The following is a 21194-nucleotide window of genomic DNA, read 5'->3' as shown; positions in this document are numbered from 1 at the left end:
TAACTAAATAAATACAATAATTAAATAATTATCGCCGCACTAATAACAATAATTGTTTCTATTAATTTTTAAGTAATTAACAAAAAATAAACTAAAATACTCAAATACAAAAAGTAAAATCTGGGTCATATCAGTTCCAAAAATAGTTAAAAATTGATTCCAGTTTTTCAACAAAAACTGGATTAGTTTTTTAACCAGACAATCCTATTGTGGATCTTCACGATAGGAATGGATCGATTTTCAATTAAATTTAAGTCTCAATAAACCTTTGTGAACCCCAAAAACACTAAAATGGCTAAAAAATTCCAATTCCAAAAAACTAAAATTTATTTCGTGATTTTCACCCAATTTATCGACACGGCGCATCGCTTATATTTTTCACTGTGATTCCTATCTACATACCAAGTTTTATTAAACTAGTTGAGCTTTGTTCAACTATAAGAGAATACAGAAACGGATAGATAGACAGATAGATAGATAGATAGAAACAAACAGAGTAAAATTAAAAATACAAATTTTGAATCAATAAATTGATACTGAATTATAAACATATATTGAATATACTTATAATATTAATTAGCTTTTGAAATTAACAACTAAATTAACTAGTACCACGTACTCCAGTGAAGTGGTAGAATCAAATATAGTATAGCTGGCAAGGGATAGTACGTAAATCTCTTTACTAATCAATAAATTCCATAGATTGTTTCCATAAATGTACCTTTACGTTAGTATGCCAATATAACTTCGTAATTAAGTTCATAATTCAATACAAGAATATGGGACAACTTCGAATTACTTTGCATGGATAGCAGTAATTAAAACTTTAATTAATAGACTTTAAATCTAACAAACAATTGACTGTTTTTGGCATTTTCCAACTTTAATAGCTTTAAAATATAATTTTTTTAACTGTTTGAGCTCTTTTGCACGCCTCATAAGCGAAGCGTTGAGGTAGTGCTCGTTATTTTTGTATTCCATATTTTTTTCAATCGTTTGAAATTAGTGATTCAATTTTTATTAGCAATTTTTTTGTAACTTTAATTTAAGTAAATTAATTTACTTGCTGATCAATACTATCATTCATTTTAAAAAAATTGTATTAATTATTTCTAAAATAAATACAATAATTAAATTCTTTTTTTTTAATATCATAATTAATTTCTGTAATTAAAAATTAAAAAATAATTCTTTAAATTTTTAGATAAATATTTTATTGAGGCAGTTCTTAAAAAATTGGCAATTAAAATAAATTTTGCACGCCTCATAAGCGAAGCGTTGAGGTAGTGCTCTACTCTCGACAAAAAAAAGCAGTTTTCTCGAAACTGAAATTGATTTTTTTTTACTTATATCGCACTTACAGGATAATATGAGTGGACTTATATCAAGTAAAATAATCTGTCAGGCACGTAAAATATATTTCAATAACAATTATTTTGTTTAACATTAAAAATAATAACATTAAAAATAATCTTTCCTGGACGTCCGTGTGTCTGTGTTTATGGATCCGTGTATGTACCAGGGAAATTCCTCGAAAAAATGATCCTACCGGAATTATTTTTTTTTTATCATCTAAAGTAACACACTAAGGACTTTCTCAATCAATATCACCGTTCAATTCACTGTCGTTTAATTATTATTTATAAAAAACTAAGACACGACTGTGTATCTGTATATCTATGTATAAGTTTTATTATAGTATTTTTTTTCCTCACCTTAGAATTATCGCGCCACTAAACTATAGCAGAGTTTTCTGTTTTTTATTATTTTTTTTTTGTATTTTATTTCAATGAATTTTATTGTGGAAAATAAGATTATGAGTCATGCATTTTTGAATTTTCCAAATTATTTTAAAACTATTCAAACAGATATACACTTAAGGAAGTTCGAGCGTCACTAATGAGTCAAGATAGTGTTAAAATTTTATTTAAATTTTAGTTTTCCCAATATTCGTCAAAATTCTTTATTTCAATTTAAAATAATTTAAACAATTTAATAATTGATGATTTTTACTTATTTAATAAAGTAAAGTAATAAAATGACTTTGGTATTTATTACTTGCCGGAATAAATAAACAGATTTGGCAATAGCGCGCTTGATTATACCCATAACCTGAGACGTGGATGAGTGTGTGAGTTAAACATTTCTCTCTCTGTAACTATATTTCTATCCTTTTGTTTTCTCTCAGCTGCTGACGCGATGTTGTCAAATCTTTATTCGAATAAATGGCTGACGATAAACCAGTTACAAACATAAAATTTGACTTTAAATCTTTCAAAAATTATATCGGTAATGTATTATTATTAAATTGTTTTTATATTTTGCAATAATCCAAGTTTCTTGTGTATAGTTTTTTATCCGTTAAAGTTGGGAGGTTAATATTGAAAAAAATAATTAAAGTCTCGACAAAACGTTTGTCCGCCATAAGAGCCCGTGTGTAAGGAGATAAAATATGTGATTTTTAAAATTAAGTATCTAAGTAACTAAACGGTGAATCTTTTTTAAACATTGGGATTAGATAAATTACGTATTTATTTATACGTATACTTAATTTCGAAGCTCAAAGTTGGAAAGTATTTTTTACATTAAATTTGCTCGAACCTCCTTAATTTTAGCAAAAAAATAAAAAATAGTTTCGCGACAGCCGCTAGGTGGCGAAATGTCCCAAAAGATTTTCGCTTGTAGAGAGGTAGTTGAAATATTATTAAGTACTATTAAAAATTTATATTCTTTTTTTCTTTTATTTAATATTCTTCTTAAGGAAGTTCGAGCGTAACTAATGAGTCAAAATAGTGTTAAAATTTTTTTTAAATTTTAGTCTTCCCAATATTCGTACATTCTTTATTTTAATTTAGAATAATTTGAACAATTTAATAATTGATGATTTTTACTTATTTAATAAAGTAAAGTAATAAAATGACTTTGGTATTTATTACTTGCCGGAATAAATAAACAGATTTGGCAATAGCGCGCTTGATTATACCCATAACCTGAGACGTGGATGAGTGTGTGAGTTAAACATTTCTCTCTCTGTAACTATATTTCTATCCTTTTGTTTTCTCTCAGCTGTTGACGCGATGTTGTCAAATCTTTATTCGAATAAATGGCGGACGATAAACCAGTTACAAACATAAAATTTGACTTTAAATATTTCAAAAATTATATCGGTAATGTATTATTATTAAATTGTTTTTATATTTTGCAATAATCCAAGTTTCTTGTGTATAGTTTTTTATCCGTTAAAGTTGGGAGGTTAATATTGAAAAAAATAATTAAAGTCTCGACAACACGTTTGTCCGCCATAAGAGCCCGTGTGTAAGGAGATAAAATATGTGATTTTTAAAATTAAGTATCTAAGTAAGTAAACGGTGAATCTTTTTTAAATTTTGGGATTAAATAAATCACGTATTTATTTATACGTATACTTAATTTCAAAGCTCAAAGTTGGAAATTATTTTTTACATTAGATTAGTTTGAACCTCCTTAAAAACAAAAATAACATTACAATGTCTTGATTGGTTTGAAAGTCAAAATAGTATTTGTAATAATTACTTCTTAATTTTTATTTTTCCAGCATAAAGTGCAAAGATGTTGAATTTAAAATTAAAAAACGGTAATTTAGCTACGTGATAAATTATAGGTAAGTTTTTACTTTTTTATAATTACTTTCCTGCGAGTGTCATTGTTATAACTTCAGATAATTACTCACACGTCTTACTTCTTCTATTAAAATTTTGTTTTTTTTTCTTTTTTTATCAATAAAGTGTTGCACAATTGCAATTCACAAAAAAAAGCGTTAAATTTCAATTAGTATTATTAAGGGATAATGGTAAAATAATTTATGCTTTGTACCCAACCCAGAAGAGCGATAAAGCAACCACAAACCAATGTGGTTACCCGCAAACTCAAGACAAACAATTCAAAACTTAAAAGTCAAATTTCAGAGTGAATTCAATGGCACTTAAATTTAAAGCTACTTAGTTTTCGTTTGTTATGAAGTTTATAAGCCTATAAGTGTCTGTACATTTACATCGAAGAGAAATATAGGAAGCATGTTTTAGAGGAAAAATTATGTGATGTGCAAAAAGACGGTAGAATGGGAAAAGGTAAAGAATTGGTATGGCGGACGCGAAAAACTTTAGGTTGTAGGATGTAAGTAAGATTAAGCGTTGTCGGGTGCTATATATATAAATATATATATATATACCTAGGTTAGTGGTACGAGTGAAATTTATACAACACATTCACGAAAGCTAGCTGTTGTCCTTTCTGGCATTCTCCGACTTCCTTTTAAAGCCACCCTTATAAGTATTAAATCGCTATCCAACTTTTATTCGGAATTGTAAGTTCGTACGTGGGCATCGCTCTACGTTTTTTTTCGCATGAGTTAGTTTTTGTATGAGAGAGTATACTGTGAATATTATGAGACCAAGTGAACTGTACTTGTGATTATTTAAAGGAATTTTAAGTAAATTTTGATCATAAAAAAATGGTTAAAATTTTTTTGAGTTCGAATCCACTTTTATAATTTAGATGAAAAATATGAAAATATATCATGTAAACAAACTATTCGTAACGTGATTGGTCAAATATATCATAAGCATGAAAATATATGCAAACTCTATAGTCAGGCGCGCGCTTGCGCGCGCAAATTTAAATTCTAGTTATTATAAGTAAATAATTAAAGGGCATTCCATAGTGACTGGTGGGATATTTGACTTTAAAATTCCATCAATTATATATAATTATGTGACTGAAACTTATACTACAGTAAAATTTATCTTATAATATAGAAGAAGAATAACTAATTAACAAGATCCCTTTGTCAAAAACCTCCATTACTTTTTAAGTTTCTCGTAATTATTATTTGACTGTGTGTGACTATCTGGTGGGACTAAGAACAAATTCTTCTCTTTTACCAAAGGTACACTTAAAGTCCAATTTCAGTTCGTCCACTAAACTTTTAAAAAATCCCTAGTAGAAATAATCGAGTTTTCACTGGACATAAACCAGTAACTGGCCAGTGATATCGAGTAAAAACTTGAAATCGCGCCACCTACAACTAAGTCATAAACATTAGTTACACCGACAGTGTATCTTTACTAGTGTGTGTATGTTTGTTTATTTTTTTTGTTAACCTGTACGCATCATTAATGTAATTATTATTATTAAAAAAACAGTATAAATCAATCAAAATTAGTGTTTATTAACGTGTAAATAATTTCCAGTATATATTTCAAAATGGATGCAGTGAAAAAAAATGACACAATATATAAATTGCGACTGTGGGCATTAAAAACAAATCTCCAATTCAAAATAATTATTTTCTTATTCTATTGTTAGATTTATTATTAGTCTATCAGTCTAATGATGTTATCTATTTTATAATGTACACATAAATGAAACTTTTTTATATCATATCGTTTATTAAACATTATTTTGAATTTATTTGACAATTTTAATAACGCCTAATAACCTCAGAATTCGAAACTGACAGTTTCACTAAAGCCGCCATAATGTTTTGTTAGATCTCTAGTAAAACTGGCCAGTTACTAGACAGAAACTGGATATTACACTGGCCAGTTACTGGTTTAAGTCTAGTAAAACTGGCCAGTTACTGGCTAAAAACTTGATTTCATTTCTACTAGGGATACTTCTCTCGAAAATACAAAACTAATCTTACAAACATTGAATATTATGAAGAATTAGACTGATTACCTACGTAGAAACAATTAAAAAAATTTGTTTTTATTGTGACTGGTGGGACAGTCATTTGTGACTGGTGGGACAAGTACCAAATGTCTGCATCAAGTTGCTTATTAAAAAGACTTTTATATTATTTCAACCTTCGAAACATTATTGTTTATATGGGTGATTCTCTGTAAGGATGTTTTTAGCTGTCCCAGGCATTTTTTTATTAGAAAAATTGTTACTAAAAAAAATTTATTACGAAAGTAAAAAAACATTTCTATTTGGGGCATTGAAAACTAAAATGAAATAAATTTTGGTTTTTTTGCTATAAATTGGTAAACCACCGAAATAACAGTCCCCTGGGCTGTCCCATTCCCAAAATTAAAACTTTAACATTAAATTTTAAGTTATTCGTCAATAATATATAATTTGGTCGATAATGTTTATAAACTTAATTAGTTAACTAACAATCTTCTTCAATAAAAAGTACCAAAAATTAATTTGTTTCATTAAATTCATTAAACCAAAGTTTGTCCCAGGCATTTTAAGAACAGTCCCCTGCCAGAAGTTCAAAGCCAATAAATAATAGTTTAAAAAAACTAAAAACACGCTTTTTATAGAAAACCAAACTAAAAAATAGAAAATAAATTTAAATTAAGAATAGTGTTAAAAATTTCAATAAATATAAATTAATAATAGTGTAAATAAAAAAAATGTATTTTATTTTAAAAAAAGCGTGAGGTGCATGGTGTCAATAGTTATAAATATTTTATTGACAGATATGAGTAGAGTGATTGTCATTTTGATAATATCTTAAAAAGCACCCCACGCTTTTTTTAAAATAAAATACATTTTTTTATTTACACTATTATTAATTTATATTTATTGAAATTTTAACACTATTCTTAATTTAAATTTATTTTCTATTTTTAGTTTGGTTTTCTATAAAAAGCGTGTTTTTAGTTTTTAAACTATTATTTATTTTTTACTTTTTAGTTTGGTTTATTTATAAAAGCGTGATTTTTTAGTTTTTTTAAACTATTATTTGTTGATTATCAAAAATATTCAGGCGCGCAAATTACCCACGGAGAGTTACATACTGACATACTGACATACTGACATACAAGTGAAGCTAATAAAAATAATTATTTATAAATATTATAAATACGGGGAATCAGAGTTCGATTTCGGAGAGCGAGCCTGAGAAACGGCTACCAGAACCAAGGAAGGCCGCAGGCGCGCAGATTACCCACGGAGAGTTACATACTGACATACTGACAAACTGACATACAAGTGAAGCTAATATAAAGCGTGTAAAAAAAAAATCCAGCGTGTTATTTTACCTTTTGTAAGGTTTATAAGGATCTAACTAGCCTTGAGTTAATAACCATAGGGCTGTTAGCGCTTTATCGGCATTTTATTTAGTGTCAAAGCACCGTTTGTGCTGGAAATATGTGTCTGGGCCACTTCAAAACTCAGTCCTCTGGCAACTATTTTTATTTATAATTTATTTATAAAATTGGATCCGTAAGTCTCAATATTATTCTAATTAATGTAAACATTGATTGAGAACTTGAAAAGTTGAATGCATTGAAATAGTTTGCTTGATTTTTCTCAATTTGATAATAAAAAAAACAGTCCCCTGGCAAACAGTCCCCTGTGATGTTATATGGCAAAAGACACACAAATATCGAAAAAACAAAAATTAATTTGGCTGTTTATTTATTATCATTAAGTTGATAGTTTTGTAGCCCTTGTTAATTTTTTTTCTAATAAAATCAACAATAATTTGGTTGGACAATTTTGTACAGATTTAAGACGTCCTTACAGGACGTCTTTATATTTATATATAAATAAATTTCCAAACCAATGTAATTTTTAAACCTTATTCGACTAAATAATTAATATAGTAATGAAATTCTATGTAAATTTTGACACAAGGGCCAATGCCCCAGATAGATTTTATAAATTTACCAAAAAAGAAAAGCTTGAGAATTAGTAGAGTTTGGGTAGATAGGTGGAAACTCGTGTCATCTCATTAGTCTAGAATGAATAAACACGAAAACGCTCTCATGACTTTTAGCCCGAATCTCACGCTGTCAACTCACTAGTTTGTTTTGCTTTGGGTATGATCCAGGATCGGGGTTTCAGGTTGTTAGTGGGCGCATAAACTAGGACTAGAATATTGTGCTTGAACCCAAGTCTACTCTATCCTCCATCCTCTATATCTACGGCTAGTTGCTGCAGTGTTCTATCTAAATGATGAGCTGCAGAGCAAACATGATAGTGATGTTCTGGGGTGATTGGAGTGTTCGCAGATACTGAATTTTCCAAGCAATGAATGGATCGCTTTGCATAGAGAAGAGTAAGGGAGAAATCGAGAAAGAGAGGGAGATCCATTTCTGCTCGATGTTAACCAGCTTCTATTCTTGCTTGGTGGATAATTGTTGGCTGTTCTATGCACTATTGCTTTTAATTTTCCACTCGCTGAAATTAGTAATTAGAGGGAGGGCACTGCGTAATTTTAGTTTATGAATTTATGACAATTAGTGTTAGAATATTAGGTCATGCACTGATAAAAAAAAATATCTTCATTCAAGAAAATTATTCTTGCTCCAAGAAAATAATTTTGAAGAGAACTAGTTCTCTAATTTAAAGAAATTCTTGTCTTGATTTAATGTTTCTTGGAGTGAGAGATCTAATCACTCCGATTGATAAAATTTTTACGAGGTTCAAGACTATATTATCTTCGATCGATGCAAGTGAATTCTTTATTCAAAAACGATTCTCTTCAATAAAGAATAATTTTATTTCATTTAAAGAATTATTGATTGTTGATTAAAGAACAAATTTTTTTATTTACAATGTTATAAGTTTAAGTCAGAAAAAAACTTTGAAGTTAAAAAATTTTTATTTCTCTATTTGCCGACAAAATATTTATTAATACAGAGAATAGCAAAAATACTTAAATTTATATGCTTAAAACAAGTTAAATAATATGTTAATTCTCGAGTGGCGCCATACTTGGAACAAGTCGGTAATATCTTGAACCAATGTTACCGTCTATCTTAATCTAAGAGAAAAAAATTCTTGGGCGACAGTTGTATATATCTTATTTTTAAAACAACCAAGTTTCTTGATTCGAGAATCAATTTCTTAAGTTAAGAGAATTGAATTACTTAAGATAAAATGCTTGGTAGATTTACTACAAAAAGATCTACTCAAAGATGACCTCTATCATTTTGCACGCCTCATAGCGCGAAGCGCGTGAGGTTGTGCTCTATACTCAACTCGTCAAGGTCAAGCAATTTTTTGATCTTTAAATGTCTCTATCACAACCATATTACACTTATACAATAATATAAGTAGATGTACACGGAGAAAACACTTAAATTAAACCATCTTTTACTTTCTAAAATCATTTCATGTAGCTATTTTGAAAAAAAAAAACGTTTTGAAAAAAATTTTACGTGGACGTCCGGATGTCACCCCATTTTGGATGTACCAATGATTACTCCCGAACAAATTGATATTTCAAGACCGGACTTTTTTTATTAGTTTACGAATGCGATGAACTGGGACCGTATTTCATATCAGTAGCCTAGTTTACGTATTTTTTTTTAAATTGAATTTTTATTAAAATTTATTATGATATAACCGTACAAAGACAAACGAATTTTTCTTATTTGTCACGTGAAAACTATGGCGCCACTTGATAAAGCTAGATTTTTTTAGACTGCGTGCGCATATAACAAGAAAAAAGGGCGCTGATATTTAAAAAAAAAAAAAATACTCTGTAAGAAATTACTTAATTATAATTTTCTTTTTTTTTATCAGTTACACAATTTATTTTTTCTTAAAAAATGAATGAGCGTTATGAGGCGTGCACTTTTGGATTTTCCAAACTTTTTTTATAATATTCTCGATGTCACCTGCCTTGCAGCATATATTCTGTATTATGAGAATAATAAAATGCTTGCTAAAAAATCGTATGAGCGGCGATTATTTTATCGGAAATTGGGCAGAGAACTGTGTACTCCATTCGTTGAAAATCGTTCGCAGAATCCACAAATTATGAGGCATTTCTCAACGAAAGTGGCGATTGAATCTTTTTTTGGCCGAGCTACACTGATAGAAGGATTTATTTGTATTAAATAATATTTGTTAATAGTTAACAAATCATTTATTAGAGACCACTTTTTAGTATTAAATAAATATTTCTTAGTATTTAAAATGATTTGTTTGTATTTAATAAATCTGATATTCATTTATTAAATATTAATAAATCTTTTTAAATACTAAGAAATATTTGTTAAGGACTAACAAATGGCTTCTAATAAATGATTTGTTAAATATTAGCAAATCTTTTTAACTATAAACAAATCCTTCTATCAGTGTATCAATCCATATACGCAACCAACAACACCTGGATCATCAAGACCCTAGACATAGCTCGATTCAGCCGGAAGGAAAAAGATTACTGGTGTATGTTATACTTGTCTTCAAAGTGAATTCAAAAAACGTTGTAAAACGAAAAAAATATGTTCAGTATGTGAGAACCCTATTTGCGATGAACATTGTATTACAACCACACACAGTAAAAAATATTGTGTATTTGCGTCAGAAACGGTCTGTGTTGAAAAATTGTGTGTTAATTTGACACTTTTTTTGTGTTACCTGAATTTTAACATTAAAATAGTGTTGTTTTCACGATATCAACACTTTTTGTGTGTTACTAGATAAAATGACACAAAATTAGTGCTAAGCGGGAAATATTAACACTAAGTTTGTGTTGTTAGCGCGTTCTTTCTTCAGTTTACGCACCAAACGCATTGTATTACCGGACAGCTATTTAACCACGCGTGCGTATAAATTAAAGTGTTAAATATTGTGAAAAATAGTTTATTTAAATATATTTGATAAAAGTACCAGGTTGTTTTCAATAAAAAAAAGTAAATTTGATATTCATTAAAGTAAGTAAAAGTTTACTGTATTTATAATCATATAAAATGCTCAACTAACTTCACTTTCCTATAGTAAATCTACTAAATAAAATATTATTTAACGATAAAATTTATAATAGTTATTAAAAATGACAGACTTTGAACAATTTCTCTGTTAATTTAACAAATTTATAAAAAAAATATCAAAAAATTTATTGATTTTATGTTTTTCTTTTGCATTTTTATTTTATATTTTCTGACACTAGTTTTATTTTTTATAAAGATGACTGATAGTTCACAACGAAATATTATGTTTATGTTTGGTTACGCTACTGAACAAACATGTCAGACATTTGTCATCAATGTTTTAGATTTACCATACATTAAAAGCTGGGAATTGTACGAATTGAATGCCGAAAATTCTGTGATGATTACTAATTATTGTTATTAATTTATAAAAAATAAATTAAGCATTAAGTAAGTTTAAGATGAGTAAATCATATATTTAAGTTAAAGACTATTGGTACTTGACTCAAATTTAAAGAAATGAAATAAACTAATTTTCTTAATAAACATGAAAAATTTATTTATTTTTAAATAATTCCCTAACCTTTATATTCAAACTCAAATAATAAGTAAGTTAACACTTATTTTGTGTAAAATCAACACAATTTTAGTGTTAGATACAGTTGACACAAAATTACTGTTAATTTTGACACAATATTTGTGTTAAAAATTCAACACTATTTTTTGTGTTGAAAATTAACACTAAAATTGTGTTGACGGATTCTAACACTAGGATTGTGTTGATTTTACACAAAATTTTTTACTGTGCAACATGTGAAGTGTGTGCGAAAAAATAAAATTTACTTTTATTTTCGTGTGGCATTGTCTTATTATAAAAAAATAAACAATGTAAATAAATAGATAATCAAAAAAAAATTCTTAACCATGTAAATATAAATGGAATTATGTTTTTTTACTTACTATCTTTGCTATGGTTTATAATAAAAATTGTTCAAATAAAAGAAATTATAAACTATATTGTTTATTTATATACAATATATTTTCTGTAGACTGGTTTTTATAATACTATAAATCTGAATTTTTTTATTGGCTGTCCAGTCTATTGCACGAATTTTTTTTAACTAATTATTTATCTAATAATTTTTAATATCGTTGGCCTGTATTCCCTACAGGCATAAACGATTTTAAAATTCGTATATAAATTTGTCATTAAAGGTAAATTTGACTGAAAAAATAATTCGGACGGCCCAGACCAGGAATCGAACCTGGATACTTTTGGTATCGCGCCAACTGCTCTTCCCTTAAGCTATCCAAGACACTGTCCAGAATTACCATTCAGTCACCTCTTAATGACGAACTACGAACTTTAATTCTATTTACTTGACTCCTGTCAATACATCTTTAACGCCATCGATATTTTTATACAATATATTTTCTGTAGACTGGTTTTTATATATTGTTTATTATTTATTTAAAAGTCAAATTACCTCATTACTTTAATAATATACTCAATATAAAATAATTGATTATAAAAAAAATTGACAAAAATTGGGTTTCAAACTACTTAAATTTCGGGGATCCAGACGATTACACAATTTTTTTAAGAAAAAGTTAATAAATTCTATCTACGAAGCTGAAATAGATACCTGGTCATTGACCGGACGGTTAAAAACAAGAATAACATTTTAAGGAAAAAGTTTTTCTTTAATCGAGTCATTCTTTTTATCAGTGTGTGTTTAATAGAAATGATTATTTGTCAAAGAATTTGTTAGAGAATTCAATTTTAAATATTGAAAAATTTTAAATGATATTTTTCTAAGTTATTTTGCTACATTAGAAATTTTCATTAATATGTATGTTATTCTGAAGAATATAAAAACAATAAATTATGAATTATAAACCTTCTAAATAAACATCAGTTACTTGGATGACTGCATCAATGCAAGTCAATTTGATGCAACCTGTTTTCTTTCTTTTATTTTCCAGCCATACTATATTTTTCTTTAATCTCAACGTTAAAAGACCAAATTCTTCCTCAGGCGATGTCAATGTCGAAAAGGTCATTATTGAATGACAAAAAGACGCTCAAAAGAATATGCTCGATTTTGAATAACGATTCATTGAAAGGAAAAATTGATAGACGGGTTATTTAGTAGAATTATTCTTCGACTTACCTCGAAACTCAATAATCCACTGTGATCTTGGTCTAATGTATTAAAAACGTAGTGAGCGTACTGACTGGTATTTGCTGGAACGGAAAAATAAAAAGTTTGAATTGCGGATAATCAGAAATTAACTTTTTTAAATAAAACTTTTTAAAATGTTTTAATTATGAATTTTTCATGGTATAAATTTTTGAATATTTATTTTTAAAAATTGATAATAATAACAAGAATTATTAGGATAAATACACTGAGAGAAAAGTGCATAGTTAGCTGAATAAGTCATAAGTATAAAAGTATTTCTAAACTTTTTTTTGTAGTCACTCGAACTATGCATTAGTTTAAGTAACTATTGATAAATAGTTACATCGACTATATTTCAATCAATATTTTTCTGTTATCGTGTTAAACAAAATATTATTAGCTGACTGAAAGGTTGTTACGGGCGATGTCAGATAGCTTAACTATCCGAACCCTTGGTGAGTAATCAAAAGATCTGGGTTCGATTCCCGGTCCGGGCTGTCCGAATTATTTTTCTGTTTTCTGAGTTAAAGTTAATCAAGATGACTTTTGAGCCGATATTTAACTAAAAATAGTTTAAGTAACTATTGGGGTTCAATATAATAAATAATTTTAGGTATATGAACTTCAATTAAATAGTGGTGATGCTATTTAACTATATTTTTTTCTCAGTCCATAAATGATGTCAAGAAGATGGAATTAAATGTACACTGAGAGAAGAGTGCATAGTTAGCTGGATTATAACGTCACAAGTATAAAAATATAGTTTTCTGAACTTTTTTTTTGTAGTTACTCGAACTATGCATTAGTTTAAGTCACTATTGATAAATAGTTACATCGAGTATATTTCAATAAATATTTTTCTGTTATCGTGTTAAACAAAATATTATTAGCTGACTGAAAGGTTGTTACGGGCGATGTCAGATAGCTTAACTATCCGAACCCTTATTGAGTAATCAAAAGATCTGGGTTCGATTCCCGGTCCGGGCTGTCCGAATTATTTTTCTGTTTTCTGAGTTAAAGTTAATCAAGATGACTTTTGAGCCGATATTTAACTAAAAATAATTTGAGTCACTATTGGGGTTCAATATAATAAATAATTTTAGGTATATGAACTTCAATTAAATAGTGGTGATGCTATTTAACTAGATTTTCCTAGTTCAGAGAACTATATTTTTTTCTCAGTCCATAAATGATGTCAAGAAGATGGAATTAAATGTACACTGAGAGAAGAGTGCATAGTTAGCTGAATTATAACGTCACAAGTATAAAAATATGGTTTTCTGAACTTTTTTTTTGTAGTTACTCGAACTATTCATTAGTTTAAGTAACTATTGATAAATAGTGACATCGACTATATTTTAATAAATATTTTTCTGTTATCGTGTTAAACAAAAAATTATTAGCTGACTGAAAAGTTGTTACGGACGATGTCTCAGATAGCTTAACTATCCGAACCCTTATTGAGTAATCAAAAGATCCGGGTTCGATTCCCGGTCCGGGCTGTCCGAATTATTTTTCTGTTTTCTAAGTTAAAGTTAATCAAGATGACTTTTGAGCCGATATTTAACTAAAAATAGTTTAAGTAACTATTGGGGTTCAATATAATAAATAATTTTAGGTAGGAGAACTTCAATTATATAGTGGTGATGTTATTTAATTAGTTCAGAGAACCATATTTTTTTCTCAGTGTATCAATAATTTTTCGGACCCGTTAATTTGAGGGTAATAATGTGAGAACTATTAACTTTAGCGTGAACTGTGGTTGCATTGTACAATTGAATTGAAGCAATAACTGTTGCTATCAACCGTATTCCCCTGTTAATTATTATCAAACTATATTGTACTGTTATACTGTTAAAGCTGTCAATTGTGAGAGTAAAATAAGTACGCTGGTTTTGTTAATAGACAAATAACAAAGTGAGAATTGAGATAAACAGCAGACTTTATGTATATGTACAGAGGCCGGAAACAAGCATGCTTGTTATACGTTCCACCTAAAAGAATAAACACTGTTGTTTATATGTACCAGTTGATTCTAAGCATTTGCAATTTACGCATTTGTTAATACTCGCTTGTATTGTGGCTTTGTTCTCAAGTAAGCTTCAGCTTTATTCGGCCGACTGTTGTTGAGCTTGATTCTTTGATAGTTAAGTTAAGTTAATTGACCGTAATTATTAATTTTTATAAGATTTTATTTGTACAAATAATAAATTATAAATAAATAAATAAATTATTTAAGGTGAGTCTAATTGATTAAAAATTAAATAATTTATTATTGTTTAATTAATAATTTATTATTTATTGTTGTTTAATAATTTATTTTTTTTTAAAGTGACTGTATGTTAGAATATATATTACTATCATTATAACTCAATGAATAAATCGGGGATGAAATGACCCGACATATTTCTTATGGAAATTGATTTCCGATGGAATACGTTGAATTTTTAACTTGTTGTAGATTATGCATTGTTACTTGGGAACTATTTTATGAAGAATGAGTGTTGAGGATAAAAAATACGCGAATAAGAATATTTAAATTTATCGAGCTGAAGTAAAGTTGGATTATAAATTAGCTGAATGTGTTATTGATAAATGAGAAAAAATTTTACAGTAAAAAGTGTTTTTTATTGAATTTATTACGAGCAACCTTGCAGTCACTACGTGACTGCCGTGACTTGTGAACTATAACTAGACAAAATTTTGCTTTATAGAATAATGAATTTTGTTAAATTACATTGTACTTTTTTAAATATTGACGTTTTTAAAGATATAAGCTCATCAGGATGTTATACTCATCAAGAGCTTTAATTTGAGTACCCACATGCATTTTTAATATATTTTTCATATATACATATATTTAATATATATAAATATATAAAATATATGAAAAATTGATGTGGGTACTCAAATGAAAGGTCTCAATAAGTGTAACATCAGGATGAGCTTATATCTTTAAAAATGTCAATAGTTCACAAACCACAAGGTCATTTCTTAATTATTGACATTTTCTAAGATATAAACTCATTTTTAAATTACACTCATCGAGACCTTTCATTTGAGTACTGACATAGCATTTTTTATATATTTTATATATATGGTATTTGTGAAATATATAAATATATAAAATATATGAAAAATTGATGTGGGTACTCGAATGAAAGGTCTCGATGAGTATAACATCGGGATGAGCTTATATTTTTAAAAATGTCATTAGTTCACAAAATACAATGTCATTTATTAATTGTTGATATTTTTAAAGATGTAAGCTCATTTTGATGTTACACTCATCGAGACCTTTAATTTGAGTACTCACATGCATTTTTGATATATTTTTAATATATTTATATACATAATATATATAAATATATAAAATATATGAAAAATTGATGTGGGTACTCAAATGAAAGGTCTCGACGAGTGTAACATCAGGATGAGCTTATATCTTTAAAAATGTGAATAGTTCACAAGATACAAGGTCATTTCTTATGTAATAATTATTTTTGCAAAAATTTCGAAGCTCTTTTCAATAATTCAGCTTGAGCAATATAAAATATGCATAAAATATATAATTTTATGACGATAAAATTCTTTTTAATTTAACTAAGAATCTTAATTTACTCGTTTTTCTTTCCATCTCATTAATTAAAAGTTCTATATATATATATATATATATATATATATTCGCTAAAATAATACTCACCACCTTGAGGGAAAAACTGTGAGTAAATACATTTGAAAGTGTCCTCTCTGACCACGCCTGTAGGACACACTGCTTTAAAGCCACGGTATATCCTTTTCAATTCCGCTTCAGTAAATCTAGTTGCCCTGCAGAGACTTGCTAACGAGTCTGGTCTATAGCGTGGTATTTGTTCTTCCTCGTATTCAGAATCTGTATTTAAATTTTCATAATTTTTATTTCAATTATATAAAATAAAATTACTAAAAAAAAAAAATAATAAAATTTGTTTGTATATTAAATATTATAACAAGCTTAATAATTATAATTAAAGTACATTTTGATATTAATTGGCATTAACATTCAAATCAACTGTCGTAATAATTTATCGTTTGCGATGCTAATTATTTTCCTCGCCAAAAATGGTAATGCGTTGCTGGTATATGAACTAGTTCATTTAATGTCAGTATAATGAAGGATGAGCAAAAAAAAAAAAAACTGTGTAAGTGATTATTATGATTGTTAAAAAAAAATAATGAAGTAGATACTATCTATAATAGAATGACAAACATGTTGAATGTAATCGGGTTGTTGTGGAAAAAAAATGAACTGACTGTCATGCAATCCTTGTGTATATTTTACGGGTGGAGAAACGAGTGGTGTAACACGCTGACGGTAAATAACTCTTAACATGACTAGGTACTTTATCTATTACTTTTACATCAGAGTTACAATGCTATAAAAAGCTTTTGAGTTATTGTATTATTAGTTAAGTGCGTTGTAAATGTCTTTACAATAATAACTAGCAACCTAGCAGTCACTACGTGACTGCCGTAGTGAACTATAAATAAATAAAATTTTGGTTTATTAAAAAATTATTTTTGTTAAATTGCACTGTACTTTCTTAAATATTGAGGTTTTTTAAGATATAAGCTCATCCTGATGTTATACTCATTAAGAGCTTTCATTTGAGTACCCACATGCATTTTTATATATTTTTCATATATACATATATATTAGAGTGTGCCAAAATGTAACTTCCGTGGAGAACCTTTTAAAATTGAAATTTTGAGTTCTACTTTTAACAGCAGCTGTTTTTGGGCATTTCCTGAGATATTTCGGGTTGAGAGAATTCATTTGATTATTTATAGGATTTTTAACAGGAGATTTAATTGGGCACTTCCGGCCAAATTTGGAATTTTCACCGGAAATACCCAAACTAAGCTTCTGTTGAAAAATTTTATGAAAATCAAATACATTGTCTCACACCAAAATATATCAGGAAATGCCCAAACGCAGCCCCTGTTAAAAGCGGAACTAAAAATTCCAATTTTAAAAGGTTCTCCACGGGAGTTACATTTTGGCACACCCTAATATATATAATATATATAAATATATAGAATATATATAAAAATTAATGTGGGTACTCAAATAGAAGGTCTTGATGAGTGTAATGTCGGGATGAGCTTATATATTTAAAAATGTCAATAGTTGACAAGATACAAGGTCATTTCTTAATTATTGATATTTTTAAAGATGTAAGCTCATCCTGATGTTACACTCATCTAGAGCTTTCATTTGAGTACCCGCACAGAAAAAAGTAAACTGTAATAAATAACAGTCGATTTATAATATGTAATCAACTGCTGAAAATTACCATTTTAAACAGTAAAATCGTGATTTTACTGTTCACTTTATAATATTTACTATTTAAACGTTACAATTTACTCTTTACATGGAAAAAAATACTATTTCAAACAGTAATATTTGCTATGTAAATGTCTAATATGTTAAAGTATAATAATTAAGAATTCAGATTTTGATATTTATCATTTGGTACCTAAAAAATGATCTTATGATATGTAAAAAGTATAAAATAAAGTTAGTAAATTTCTAATACAAGCAACGTCAATATTTACAAAGTAAAATGGTAAATTTTAAACGCAATGCTTAAAATCAAACTGTAATTATTGACTTGCTTGGACTGGTAAAATGTATATTTTAAAAGTATAATTTTTACTGTTTCAAATGTTAAATTCTCCCAGAGTGAGAGCCCCTTCCTCTTTCATTTGAGTTCCCCTTCTCCTCATAATATGAACTATTTATTGAAATGGCAATTTTTACTGTTTGAAACTGTAATTTTTTAAGGTGAAAGAGTCGTTATTTACTATAGTGACAGCTACTAATCACTTATTTTGGATATTAAATGATAAATTGTGGCTTTTATACACGCATAAAAATGATTTTGTTGAAATAACAAAAGACGGGATAACTGAAAAATATGTTCTGGTAACAAATGAGTATAGTTATAGTAACAAATCCATTAGTCGCATTAACAAAATGTTTTAAGTTGTACTAACAAACCAGTCTGTTAAATCACCAAATCAATTTGTTGTCCTAACGAAATCATTTTATTGCAATAACAAAACTGATTCGTTGCTAAAATATTTTCCAAATCAGATATCACTGATTATAGCATATTTTTAAATTATGGATTCTTATAAAATTTAATGTAACATTTAATTTAAATTTATTTCTTATTTTAATAGAATAATTTTGCTGTTTCAACAAAAAAATTTGTTATACCAACTAAATTATTTTGTCAAATCTACTTAAAGATTTTGCTATTGTAACCAAATTGTTTTGTTGTTATAACATATCAATAACTTGCTATAACCTAAATTTTGTTATTTTAACATATAATTTGTTATCCCTATGTTAACAAATGTATTTGTTACTAGAACATATCTTAGGTTATTTTAACAAAATTTTTTTCTGCGTGTACTTTCTACATTAAGTTCTGTAATATTAATATTTTTGGCACCCCGATGTTCGCTTTACTGTTTGAAACTATAAAAATTAACCGGAATCCGAGTGAATATTACAGTTTACTTTTTTCCGTGTACGTGGCATTTTTTATATATCATATATTTTACATATATGCGGTATTTGTGAAGTATATAAATGTATAAAATATATGAAAAATTGATGGGAGTGCTCAAATGAAAGGTCTTAATGAGTGTAACATCAGAATGAGCTTATATCTCTAAAAATGTCAGTAGTTGACAAGATACAAGGTCATTTCTTAATTATTGATATTTTTGAAGATATAAGCTCATCCTGATGTTACACTCATCTAGAGCTTTCATTTGAGTACCCACATGCATTTTAATATATTTTTCATATATACATATATATATATAATATATATAAATATATGAAAAATTGATGTGGGTACTCAAATGAAAGCTTTTAATGAGTGTAACGTCGGGATGAGCATATATCTTCAAAAATGTCAATAGTTCACGAGATACAAGGTAATTTCTTAATTATGTATCTAGAGATCGAGTATTTTCGAATGCAGCCTAAATACTTATCATTCTAAATTGACTCTTGGTAAGAATGATATGAAACCATGAAAAGGCACGACTCTAGGTCAAGACTTTTTCAACGATACCAAATTTAACCATAAAAATAGTATAGATAATAAAAACAATCATAAACTCCACTTCATAAAAATTTATATTAAATGGATTACATTTTTGAATTTTATATTCAAAACAAAAATCATAAAATAAAAATATGATCTCAACTCTATGTTAAATCTTCGTTCAGTAAAATTTATTGCTACACCATTTCATTAGTAACAAAGTGCGTTGTACTACTTTTTATTTTCTTCATAAAACCATAAACTATAATTGGAAAAATAAACTCTAAAGTCACAAAGTTTTAATAGTAATTTAAGAATATTAACTGTTTTGTTTATAAATTTTGTCTGTTGCCTCGTAAACTTCAAACTTATTTAACTGTCGTTTAGTTGAAGCGGTTAATATTCAAGTTATTTTATTACTAAAATAATAAACTATCATCGGTTAGTTATCCTCGTATACTAGGACCTTAAATTATAACTTATGACTTATGTCCTTAAAATTTTTATGACTTTAAAATTTTTTTTTTTACTATTGATAGATTGTTTTTGATACAATTGCTTCTGTGTACAACTTTTCAAGATTATAAGTCGTCTTGCAATAAATCAATATAATGAGACATTGACCTAGACAACTATGTGGTTAAATACTCGCACTAGAATAGCGAAAATGAAAGAAATTAATCAATCTATTGTTCAGATAAATGAAACAATTGATAATTTAATGCATTGTTGGATACTTTAATGAATGTATTCATTAAAAAAGTAAATCATTTACAACATAAATTTATACCGTAATTAAAAGGATAAAAATAATCAATCAATGTACGGAAAAAATAGAAATTATAGCTTTAAAATAATAAAAAAAATTTTTAATTTTAAAATTGTTAAAATTAATTAATTGTTTGCAATTATTACAGTTTTACTAAATACGTTGTCCTAATTTTTTAATTTCATTAGTACTACCAGTAAAAAATTTTGCGTTATTTCGTCAAAAAAATTTGTGTTATTATTTTTTAACAATTTTTTTGTGTAAAAATTTTTTTTCTTGAAGAAAATTCAACATTGCACTGATAAAAGGATTTGTTTATATTTAATAAGCTTTATTAACTGTTAATAAATAATTTTTCAACATCATAGAATTTAATAAATATTTATTAACAGTTAATAAATTATTTATTAAATACCATTTATTAAATGTTAATAAATATTTGTTAACAGTTAACAAATATTTATTAACA

At 27.4% G+C, this 21194-nt stretch overlaps 1 protein-coding gene across 1 annotated transcript in view; it reads right to left on the bottom strand.

Annotated features, from left to right (window-relative positions):
* LOC123270827 (Kv channel-interacting protein 1) overlaps window positions 1-21194 on the bottom strand; it is a gene marked incomplete at its 5' end in the record, with an annotated part of 37297 nt that overhangs the window by 11080 nt on the left and 5023 nt on the right. Inside the window, 2 exons of the mRNA XM_044736974.1 lie at window positions 12836-12909; window positions 16551-16739. Of these exons, the coding sequence (XP_044592909.1) occupies window positions 12836-12909; window positions 16551-16739 (263 nt within the window). The remainder of the gene's footprint in view (window positions 1-12835; window positions 12910-16550; window positions 16740-21194) is intronic.

Source organism: Cotesia glomerata, linkage group LG8 (genome assembly GCF_020080835.1).
Source record: "Cotesia glomerata isolate CgM1 linkage group LG8, MPM_Cglom_v2.3, whole genome shotgun sequence".
Taxonomy (NCBI): domain Eukaryota; kingdom Metazoa; phylum Arthropoda; class Insecta; order Hymenoptera; family Braconidae; genus Cotesia; species Cotesia glomerata.
The sequence above is the reverse complement of the archived record's forward strand: the minus strand, read 5'-3'. Positions and strand labels throughout refer to the sequence as shown.